This window comes from Lampris incognitus, chromosome 5 (assembly GCF_029633865.1).
Source record: "Lampris incognitus isolate fLamInc1 chromosome 5, fLamInc1.hap2, whole genome shotgun sequence".
NCBI classification, from domain to species: Eukaryota; Metazoa; Chordata; class Actinopteri; order Lampriformes; family Lampridae; genus Lampris; species Lampris incognitus.
This window is the reverse complement of record NC_079215.1, coordinates 5,448,587-5,460,284: the sequence shown is the minus strand read 5'-3', so window position 1 is coordinate 5,460,284 and position 11,698 is coordinate 5,448,587. Positions and strand designations below refer to the sequence as shown.

Below are 11,698 nucleotides of genomic sequence, written 5' to 3'. Positions count from 1 at the left end.
TTTGGATACATGTGTCGGTTTGGATACATGTGTTAGTTTGGATACATGTGTTAGTTTGGATACAGTTTGGATACAGTTTGGATACATGTGTCAGTTTGGATATATGTGTTAGTTTGGATACATGTGTTAGTTTGGATACAGTTTGGATACATGTGTCAGTTTGGATACATGTGTTAGTTTGGATACATGTGTCAGTTTGGATACATGTGTCAGTTTGGATACATGTGTTAGTTTGGATACATGTGTCGGTTTGGATACATGTGTTAGTTTGGATACATGTGTTAGTTTGGATACATGTGTCAGTTTGGATACATGCGTCAGTTTGGATACATGTGTTAGTTTGGATACATGTGTCAGTTTGGATACAGTTTGGATACATGTGTCAGTTTGGATACATGTGTCAGTTTGGATACAGTTTCGATACATGTGTCAGTTTGGATACATGTGTCAGTTCTCGGGTGTGTTTTTGTCTTTCTGTTGCACTGCTGCGGGCTGAGGGAAAGCGGCACTTGGTTTCACTTCATGTACGCAGGTGCAAGAAGTGAAACGGCAAGTGGGCGCTCCTAATCCCCGAGTCCTGCTTCCTGCTCTAATTAAGAGACCCCATCCTGGACCAGCCACCTGACACTAACGGGTAATCTTGTTTTAATTACCACGTTGAGAAATCCTTTGAAAACCGAGAGTTGTGCAACTTCTATCAAAGCTCCTTTTTTTTGCAGGTAGCCCCCCACCCCCACCCCCCACCCCTTGTGACAAGCAGGCACCACATGACTCCCTGCGGGTCCTGCAGGCAAGCGCGCGTAAGCCCTCGTGATGCACGGACGGCTCTCCAGCAGGGGGAACGCTCCGAGGCTGGACGGCTGATGCGCGCTCGCCTCCTCCTCGCCGTCTTCTGTTGCTCATCCTCGGGGGGGAGAGAGAGCTAGACAGCAGAGAGAGAGAGAGAGAGAGAGAGAGAGAGAGAGAGAGAGAGAGAGAGAGAGAGAGAGAGAGAGAGAGAGAGAGAGAGAGAGAGAGAGAGAGAGAGAGAGAGAGAGAGAGAGAGAGAGAGAGAGAGAGAGAGGAGAGAGAGAGGAGAGAGAGAGAAGAGAGAGAGAGAGAGAGAGAGAGAGAGAGAGGGGGGCTAATTAAAGCACGGGAAACCAATGAAGCTTGAACTGGATGAACTGAAACATCGAGGAGAAGGGACAAGAGGGGGGAGGTAAAGGTTTAGGCCCCGCGCTCGCGCACACAGGATCGCGTCTCTCGAACCGGCGGCGAAATCAGAGACTCTCCGAATCGGCGCCCGCTCATTCAATTCCCGCACCAGCGGAAGGAGACGAGGAGAGGGTAAGAGGTAAGAGGAAGAGGAGGAGGAGGAGGAGGAGGAGGGGGAAGGATAAGAAGAGAGGACCTGCCACCGATAAGCTGCCATGGAGGGGATGCAGGCGTACGGAGCAGGGAAGGCTGGAGGGGCTTTCGATCCCGTCACGTTCTTCCAGCAGCCCCACACCGTTCTCCGCATAGTGTCGTGGGTAAGTAAGCTACGCCGTTTGAATTTTACACCCCCCCCCCCCCCCGACGTGAACGAGCATCTCTTGTGCTGTGCAGCCTCCGTGCGACCTCCGCTCGGTGGAATTTGCTCCTCCTGGTTCAGTAAAACGACACTGGGAGCCTTTTTGTTGTTGTCAGAACGCATGTGGGGCTGTTGGCCGCACGTCGGTTCTCCGAGGAGGACCCTGTTTGATCCCAGCTGCATTAAAGACACGTGATTTTTAATTAACCTGCAACGAAGCATGCCTACCGGATAAATGTTTAGCCCACCGTGATTCTGGACCAGTCCCATGCCGGGCTATATCTGTAGTCCATTTTTTATTTTTTTTTTAGTAAAGTTTTTGTGGCAGGCACGCGCCGAACAAGTAAAAGGGGACTCTAGTGCCCATGAGAACAGCCGAGCCTAATTTATCTTGACGAGAAATCAAATAACACTTTACGGAAGCCAGCAGCTGTGGCCTTGGTTATCTCGTGTTCGCCCTCAACTCACGCCCGACCACATCAGCTTGAGGGGTCAACTCCGGGGCCTTGCTCACAAAGCCAGAGACACAAAATGTGCACTCAGCACACGGGGCCTGCCGGTCTGAAGTTGTGGTCTTCTCAATGGAATAATCTCCCACGTGGCAAACTATCTGCTTTGGGATCAGATGAAGCGGAGAATTAGTCCAACTCTCGGTCTCATAAATAGCTGAGATAAGTCTACCAGGTGGCGGCGCGGTGGTTAGAAGGTCCTGGGTTCGAGGCCCGGGGTAGTCCAACCTCGGGGGTCATCCCGGGTCGTCCTCTATGTGGAGTTTGCATGTCCTCCCCGTGTCTGTGTGGGTTTCCTCCGGGGGCTCCGGTTTCCTCCCACAGTCCAAAGACATGTAGGCCAGGTGACTCGGCCGTACTACATTGTCCCTAGGTGTGAATGTGGTGTGTGGGCCCTGTGTGATGGCCTGGCGGCCTGTCCAGGGTGTCTCCAACCTGCCACCCAACGACTGCTGGGATAGGCTGCAGCATCCCCACCACCCTTAGAGCAGGATAAGCGGTTCGGATGATGGGTGGATGGATGGAAGTCTAACAGTGGGCGTTTCACATTCCTTCTCCCCCTGTATTGAAAACATATCAATGCAGGCCTGCTCAGAGGAATATGGCCTGCTCAGCCAGCCAGCCGGTGTTATGACCGCCGTTTGGCAGCTGTAATTGAAGCGTTGGCATCCGCCAGTACGTCGCCGGCGGCGCCTGTCGTCTCTGAGGTACCCGAGGAACGGACCACCCACCCCCTGCGGTGTTAGGGCCATGCGGTACCCGTTGAGCTGCTCGGGGGAATGTAACCCAGGCGGTGCCACAACTGCGATGATATTTATACAACCCCCATTAGATTGTCAAATGCTACGTTTGGGTTGGAGGGATGCAAGTGTAGCTCTTTATAACAACTACACAAATGGAGCATCGGTTAAGGATTAGTACCTGCTGAATTCATCATTTTGTAAAGCAACACATGCACCAATGGTTAGTGTGTGAACAGATGTTTTATATACTGCGAGTCGCGATTAATCCAGGAAGTTACTAGTTGTTAGTGAAGTATTTTGTCAAGTGAGGACTGTCCAGGCCTTCACACGTGAGACTGAAAGGCCGGCAGCACATTGAGACTCACAACAGTCTAAAGGCTCATAAGATCCTTTAGAAAGTGTAAGTGCACATGATTAACACACTATTCACATGTACGTTTGTGCATGAATTAATCACGACTTGCAGTACTAATAAGTATTTATAAAACATCTATTAACACGCTCACTAACCATTGGTGCATGTCTTGCTTCACAAATGATGAATTCTGTAGTAACTAAATACTTAACTAATGATTAATTTGTGTGGTTATTAAGTGTTACCGTATAAGCATGTAAAATCAAACACACACACACACACACACACACACACACACACACACACACGGTGAAGGAGGGACTTCTTTGGCTCTCATTTGATGTTCCGGCCCCTTCAGAGCAACACTTGGCCACAGTCGCCATGGTAACACCCAACATCCGAGTTGCAGTACCAGCAGGCGCATATAGCCAGACAATGATCATCCTTATCCTCTTTCTCATTCTTCCTCCCTCTCTCTCTCTCTCTCTCTCTCTCTCCTCTCTCTCTCTCTCTCTCTCTCTCTCTCTCTGTCTCTCTCTCTCTCTCTCTCTCTCTCTCTCTCTCCCTCTCTCTCTCTCTCTCTTCTCTATCTCCCTCTCTCTCTCTCTCTCTCTCTCTCTATCTCTCTCTCTCTCCTCTCTCTCTCTCTCTCTCTCTCTCTCCCTCTCTCTCTCTCTCTCTCTCTCTCTCTCTCTCTAGTCTCCCTCTCTCTCTCTTTCTGTCTGTCTGTCTTTTGGAATTTGACCGAGGCAGTTTTGGTTCGTGTGGAGGAAACTGTAAAGCACTCTGAAAGTGTTGATGATGTTGGGGTTGTCTGTATGTGTATAACTCTGAATGTGTATATCTGTGTGTGTGGTGTGTGTGTGTGTGGTGTGTGTGTGTGTGTGTGTGTGTGTGTGTGTGTGTGATTCCGGGTGGACCGGGGTTTGCATCGATTGCTCTGCACACTGAGCAGTGATAGAGTTACAGGATCACACAGTCTAGCAGAGGGGGCGAAGGAAGAGACTGACAAGTGGACATGGAGGGTGAGAGAGGTGGTCAGGGCCTCGTTTTTAGCATCATCCGCCATTTACCAAGTGTCCCCCCCCCCCCCCCGCGCTCGCTCTCTCAGCTCTACCGAGACTCATCAAGGCCATGTGTGGAAGTGATAATGACCCTTGTTCCGTACATGTGCGGTGTGTGTTTGCCGGGTGTGTGTCTGCAGGATGTGCGGAGGGCCTCGGGGAGTCAGGTCTGCGTGTGAAAGTGCAGATGTGGATGAACGGAGGCCAGATAAATCGTCGAGCAGAGTTGAATTGATAAATTTAATTGAGCCAAATTGAAATTTAAAATTTGGCGGCACAATGGCTCGGTGGCTAGTGCAGTCGCCTCACAGCAAGAAGGTCCTGGGTTCGAGCCCCGGGGTAGTCCAACCTTGGGGGTCGTCCCGGGTCGTCCTCTGTGTGGGAGGTTTGCATGTTCTCCCCGTGTCTGGGTGGGTTTCCTCCGGGGGCTCCGGTTTCCTCCCACTGTCCAAACACATGTAGGTCAGGTGACTCGGCCGTACTAAATTGCCCCTAGGTGTGAATGTGTGTGTGTGTGTGTGTGTGGTGTGGGGGGGGGGGGGGGGGCTGTGATGGCCTGGCGGCCTGTCCAGGGTGTCTCCCCGCCTGCCAGCCAATGACTGCTGGGGTAGGCTCCAGCATCCCTGCAGCCCTGAAAGCGGCAGTTTGGATAATGGATGGATGGATGGATGGATGGATGGATGGATGGATGGATGGATGGATGGATGGATGGATGGATGGACGGATGTACGGATGGACGGACGGACGGACGGATGAAATTGAAAAGTTTAACACCATAATATTCTAGTCATCGGTCCCTTCCATAGGTGTGTTGTGGGGGGGAAAAAGAGTTTAGCGTAACACCTGTTGAAAAATCAAGAGACTTTTGAGATGGGAATTCTCTTCTTCTCAGTAAAGAAGATAGCAGAGGACCACATTAGCAGGCATATTTATTGAGACGGTAATAGCGCAGTAGATTATCACTTCTTCCTTTGTGATACCTGCCAGAGGAGTTTTGGTGACGTTTTTTGCAAGGACTAAATGTAAGCAGCGGTGTTTGTTAATGTGTTGTGCGGCGCGGCCGTGCTGTGTCCACTGCTTGGGCGAAACATCTCTTGGTATTTCTGCTCGTTGGGTTTGTGAACCGTTGGGAATGGCCTCCAGGAGGGAGACCTCTGAAGGCGCGGTGGCCAGCTTGGAAGGAAATGGTGATGGCCTAACACACATAGCATCCGGATGTGGGCCCCCCCCAGATAGCATCCGGATGTGGGCCACTTCAGGCAGTGATGCGGCACTGGTGGTCTTCTTCTGGCCCTGACAAAATGGATGTGAGCCTGAAGTGTCCCACATGTATAACAGCAAATATGGCCCAAATATGCCAAATCACATGTGGGCCTTTTTTGGGAAACATACGTTGCTCTGGGCAACATGTGGTCTGGATGTGACCCTGAAGTGGCCCCCGTGTGGTGAATGATGAATATGGCCCAAATATCACACAACAAATATGGCCACCTTTGGAAAATATGTGGCACATGCAGCATTGCTATGGCTTGGTTCTGGCCCAGATCTGGCCAACAGGAGCGGACCGCCCAAGTGCCATCATTCCAGGCGTATGTGGGCCAGATGGAAGTGTCAGGTGTGGGACGGGTCCGGGCCACAGCAGTTTTGCCATCCGGGAAGCCACGTGCTGACTCTCACATGATCTCTCAGCTGTTACGAGATGGTGGCCATCTTAAAACAGCCCCCCCCCCCCTTTTTTACACCTCGAATGAGCACGTAAACACAATTCCAACTCCCTTTCCCCCGACAAGGAGGCCAGATTGGTGGGTGAAGCCCTTCATGCGGTCGGTCGGCGGTTAAAAGTGGGACTCTTACGACGGCTTCATTACCCTCCGAGGTCAGAACCGATGAACGCAAAACGAGGATGTCTCCGATTTTTTTACTCGGATCCTTCTGAAAACACAGAATTAACAAAATATAGACGAGCAAATAAATAAATACACAAATAAACGATCGAACTGGCTCTCACGCCTTGACTTTCTCCTCTTTATGGTTCGTGCTGCAGCGCTGCAGACTACGGGGGATCTGCTGACCCTGCGTGCATCAAAAACTGGTCATTCAGTCGCACCCATGCGCACACGGTCACTTCCACAACCATGCATAGATACACACACTCACACCGAGCTTTAAATTCTGTCATAGTCTTGCTAAACTCAGACACACACACACACACACACACACACACACACACACACACACACACACAGACACGTCAGCCTGCAAACACGTTGTTTTGGTGGCTACGTGCAAAATGTTTGGGCTCGCCTTGTGAGAGCTAAATTCAACTGTGTGTGTGTGTGTGTGTGTGTGTGTGTGTGTGTGGTGTGTGTGTGTGTGTGTGTGTGTGTGCGTGCATGTGTGTGTTTTGTTCTGCATGGGCGTATTAGCCCAACTCCCCGACAGCAGACACATTTGGCCTAATCTGGGGCACCTTTGGTGCTCACGGCTCAGTTCTGGCGACTGCTGTGCGGGCCAGCCGTGGCCCAGATGGCACGAGCCGGGCCGGACTTGTGTTACGGCAAGTGCTGTGCGGGCCAGACACGGCCCAGATGTAACGAACCGGGCTTGCCTCGGGTTACAGCACGTACGATGTGGCCCAGGTGTGGCTGAGGCGAGCCGCGCTCGCCCTGAGTCGCGCCGTCATTCGAGGCCAAACGTGGGCCGTAAGAGACCTGCAGACGTGGGGCCATATCTGGGCCAAAGACACTTGGCTGTCTGGGCTGGCACAGGAAATGGAGATGAAATAGAAGAAACAGATAAGGTAGAATTTTGTCCTTTCCAACCTGATAATCCCGCAGGTTGCTGAACAGCTGAGGAACTGGTATACGCACCTTACATTGCCTGCGTTATCGTGTGTTTATAGTGTGTGGATCCATTGTGTACGTAGTCTGTGTAGGTCTGTAGTGTCTTTCTTTTGGGGGGGGGGGGGGGGTTGGTGTGTCCTTTGTGTTAAGGCAGAGAGCCAGAGCACAAGCATTTCATTGTGTCCTAATACGCACCATAATGAAGTCGGACTTTAACTTGAAATCCACTTACAGTAGCACGTGGGCGGTGGTTTCTTTCATGCCGTTTTTAATCAAATTATCCATATTTAATTATCAAGATTAGAGTTAACAAACAGAGAAGAATATATGAAAACCCATCGTAAACTATACGCCGTGATCGTCCTGCATGACATTTTGACAGCTCATTAAGTGCTGCTTATGGCACTAATACTATACTAATACTATAATACTATACTAATACTATAATACTGACACTAATACTATAATACTACTACTACTATAATACTACGATACTAGTATAATACTAATACTATTATACTAATACTATAGAGAGTACATAGTTTAAAACTAAGATCAAGGCCTACAGGGAGATGTTGTTAGTAATTCTTTCAAGTCCTGACGTTTACTGAGGTGTGCAGTCTCATTACTGACTGTACCCGTCCACTGGCATCACAGAGAGAGAGAGACACAGAGAGAGACAGAGAGAGAGAGGAGAGAGAGAGAGACAGAGAGAGAGCGAGACAGAGAGAGAGAGACAGAGAGAGACAGAGAGAGAGAGAGAGAGACAGAGAGAGAGAGACAGAGAGAGACAGAGAGAGAGAGAGACAGAGAGAGAGATGACAGAGAGAGAGAGACAGAGACAGAGAGGGAGAGAGACAGAGAGACAGACAGAGAGAGGACAGAGAGAGAAAGAGACAGAGAGGGAGAGAGACAGAGAGAGAGAGACAGAGACAGAGAGAGAGAGACACAGAGAGAGGAGAGACAGACAGAGAGGAGAGACAGAGAGACAGAGGGAGAGAGAGACAGAGACAGAGAAAGAGACAGAGAGGGAGAGAGACAGAGAGAGAGAGAGACAGAGAGAGAGAGACAGAGACAGAGAGAGAGAGACAGAGAGAGAGAGACAGAGAGAGAGAGGACAGAGAGGGAGAGAGACAGAGAGAGAGAGACAGAGAGGGAGAGAGACAGGAGAGAGACAGAGAGAGAGAGAGACAGAGAGGGAGAGAGACAGAGAGAGAGAGACAGAGACAGAGAGAGAGAGACAGAGAGAGAGAGAGAGAGACAGAGAGGGAGAGACAGAGAGACAGAGGGAGAGAGAGACAGAGACAGAGACAGAGACAGAGAGAGAGAGACAGGGAGAGAGGGAGAGACAGAGAGAGAGACAGGGAGACAGAGGGAGAGAGAGACAGAACAGAGAAAGAGACAGAGACAGAGACAGAGAGACAGAGGGAGAGAGAGAGAGACAGAGAAAGAGACAGAGGGAGAGAGAGACAGAGACAGAGAAAGAGACAGAGACAGAGACAGAGAGACAGAGGAGAGAGAGACAGAGACAGAGAAAGAGACAGAGACAGAGAGAGAGAGACAGGGAGAGAGGGAGAGACAGAGAGAGAGACAGGGAGAGAGAGAGAGACAGGGAGAGAGGGGGAGAGAGAGGGAGATTTTGATTTTTAAAAAGTAACATTTATTTGAAGAAAATGCAGTCATATCAAAAACAAAAAGCCAAATAGCAGATAATTAAAAATAAAAGTAAATCACATCAGTTCTCCCAGAAGAACAAGTTGAGTTGCCTTCTGCTGAGCACAACACCTCCCCCCATGAGCCCAGACAACACTGAGCTGCTCCGTATCGCTCACTTCTCTGTAATAACCGAGAGAGGGGGAGAAAGGGGGAGAGCCAGGGCGAGAGAGAGAGAGACCTATGTATTTAATATGTGATGTAATGTGAATTTAATGTGTATTTAATATGTGATGTAATGTTTTAATCCTCTGCAAACCGCTTTAGCAACAACATAGTTTTTGTCATGCCAATAAAGCTGTTTGAATTTGAATTTGAGAGGGGGAGAGAGCGAGAGAGAGAGAGAAAGGGAGACAGACAGATAGAGTGCGAGAGAGAGGAGGGGGGGAGAGAGGAACAGACAGACAGAGCGTGAGAGAGAGGGAGCGAGAGGGGGAGAGAGGCGAGAGAGGGAGGGGGAGAGAGAGACAGACAGAGTGTGAGAGAGAGGGAGCGAGAGGGGGAGGAGAGCAGAGAGCCGAGAGAGAGAAGAAGAGAGAGACAGACGGACAGAGCGTGAGAGAGAGGGAGCGAGAGGGGGAGAGAGGGAGAGAGAGGGAGAAAGAGAGAGACAGACGGACAGAGTGTGAGAGAGAGGGAGCGAGAGGGGGAGAGAGGGAGAGAGAGGGAGAAAGAGAGAGACAGACGGACAGAGTGTGAGAGAGAGGGAGCGAGAGGGGGAAGAGAGCGAGAGAGAGGGAGAAAGAGAGAGACAGACGGACAGAGGCGTGAGAGAGAGGGAGCGAGAGGGGAGAGAGGGAGAGAGAGGGAGAAAGAGAGAGACAGACGGACAGAGTGTGGAGAGAGAGGGAGCAGAGGGGGAGAGAGCGAGAGAGAGGGAGAAAGAGAGAGACAGAACGGACAGAGTGTGAGAGAGAGGGAGCGAGAGTGGGAGAGAGGAGAGAGAGGGAGAAAGAGAGAGACAGACAGACAGAGCGTGAGAGAGAGGGAGCGAGAGGGGGAGGAGAGAGAGGAGAAAGAGAGACAGCGACAGAGCGTGAGAGAGAGGGAGCGAGAGGGGGAGAGAGGGAGAGAGAGGGAGAAAGAGAGAGACAGACGACAGTGATGTGAGAGAGAGGAGAGAGAGAGGGAGGAGAGAGCGAGAGAGAGGGAGAAAGAGAGAGACAGACGGACAGAGTGTGAGAGAGAGGGAGCGAGAGGGGGAGAGAGCGAGGAGAGAGGAGAAGAGAGAGACAGACGGACAGAGTGTGAGAGAGAGGGAGCGAGAGTGGAGAGAGGGAGAGAGAGGGAGAAAGAGAGAGACCGACGGACAGAGTGTGAGAGAGAGGGAGCGAGAGTGGGAGAGAGGGAGAGAGGGGGAGGGGGGAGAAAGAGAGAGACAGAGAGACAGAGCGTGAGAGAGAGGGAGCGAGAGTGGGAGAGAGGGAGAGAGAGGGAGGGGAGAAAGAGAGAGACAGAGAGACAGAGCGTGAGAGAGAGGGAGAGAGAGGGAGGGGGAGAAAGAGAGAGACAGAGAGACAGAGCGTGAGAGAGAGGGAGCGAGAGGGGGAGAGAGGGAGAGAGGGGGTGAAAGAGAGAGACAGACAGAGTTGGGGGGGGAGAGAGATCATGGATGAGCCCTCGAGAAGACAAAGAATTGGAGACAAGGGAGGTTGGTGGAGCAGTGTGAGAGTGTTGGACGATATGGAAAACAGTATCATGATAATCTGAGGGAATTTTACACTATAGATATATAGATAGATAGATAGATAGATAGATAGATAGATAGATAGATAGATAGATAGATAGATAGATAGATAGATAGATAGATAGATAGATAGATAGATAGATAGATAGATAGATAGATGGATGGATGGATGGATGGATGGATGGATGGATGGATGGATGGATAGATAGATAGATAGATAGATAGATAGATAGATAGATAGATAGATAGATAGATAGATTGATAGATAGATAGATAGATAGATAGATAGATAGATATATAGATATAGATATAGATAGATATAGATATAGATATAGATATATCTCACGATATATCTACTTACACATGCCAACCTACCATGTGAAGAAGCCAGGGGAAGTCATGACATCGAGCTGCTTGGTCACGTAAAGCCCAATACCGAACCAACGCTGGTTCTTAACCAACACTCCCTCAAACACTTCCGACCTCATTCTGGGAGCCGTTTCAGGTGACAGATTCTGGTCATCAGCAGCGTAGACTACAACCGTGTATCACGATACGACGCTATCCAAACGCCTTCGGATACGATACCGCCGAAAGTTGATGAACAATAATGGTGACTTATTGCCCAGCCCCCCCCCCTCTCCCCCTCCCCCTCTCTGTTCAATTCGATTCAACGATGCTTTATTGGCATGACCTGCATTGATTACAATGTTGCCAAAGCAGGTCGACAGAGTTCCAAACAAACAAACAAATGGGAAAAGGAACCGTAGAACTGGCAGAAACACACAACAGCAACTGACAGTGTTTTGGTCACTCACTGACCCTCAGGCTATGCATTCTGACACGTATTGTGCCGCAAGATGTGACCTTTGACCTCTCCTGAAATAAGTGGCCATTGTTCTCTCTCATCCAGCAGATAGAACATCGGACTCTGGTTTTTCAAACGCTCTCCGGTGTTTCTCTCGTTGGTGTTCTGAATTTCTCACAATTTAGCAGGAAGTGCATCTGTGTCCCCGCCTCACCTGCCGTACAGGGACCACATATTCTCTGCTCTTGCTGCGTAGCCCAGGCCTGTGTGTGTGTCTGCCCTCGTCAGTGGCTGGACTGTGGTCAGTGAGCCTGTCCTTGGTAAGGACGTCGTCTGTGCTGACTGTCTCTGGACGGTGGACGGACAGTCAGCCGGTTTGTTCTTCTCTTTTTTAGGGCTCGGTAACTTTCTAACTTCGTGT

General features: G+C 50.2%; 1 protein-coding gene across 2 annotated transcripts in view; it reads left to right on the top strand.

Annotated features, from left to right (window-relative positions):
• The first annotated feature begins 1,335 nt into the window (after positions 1 to 1,335).
• LOC130113293 (synaptogyrin-1-like) overlaps positions 1,336 to 11,698 on the top strand; it is a 64,115-nt gene continuing 53,752 nt past the window's right edge. For both annotated transcript variants that reach the window (XM_056280874.1, XM_056280873.1), the window contains exon 1: positions 1,336 to 1,514. In XM_056280874.1, coding sequence (XP_056136849.1) covers positions 1,413 to 1,514 — 102 coding nt within the window. In that variant the 5' untranslated portion in view covers positions 1,336 to 1,412. The remainder of the gene's footprint in view (positions 1,515 to 11,698) is intronic.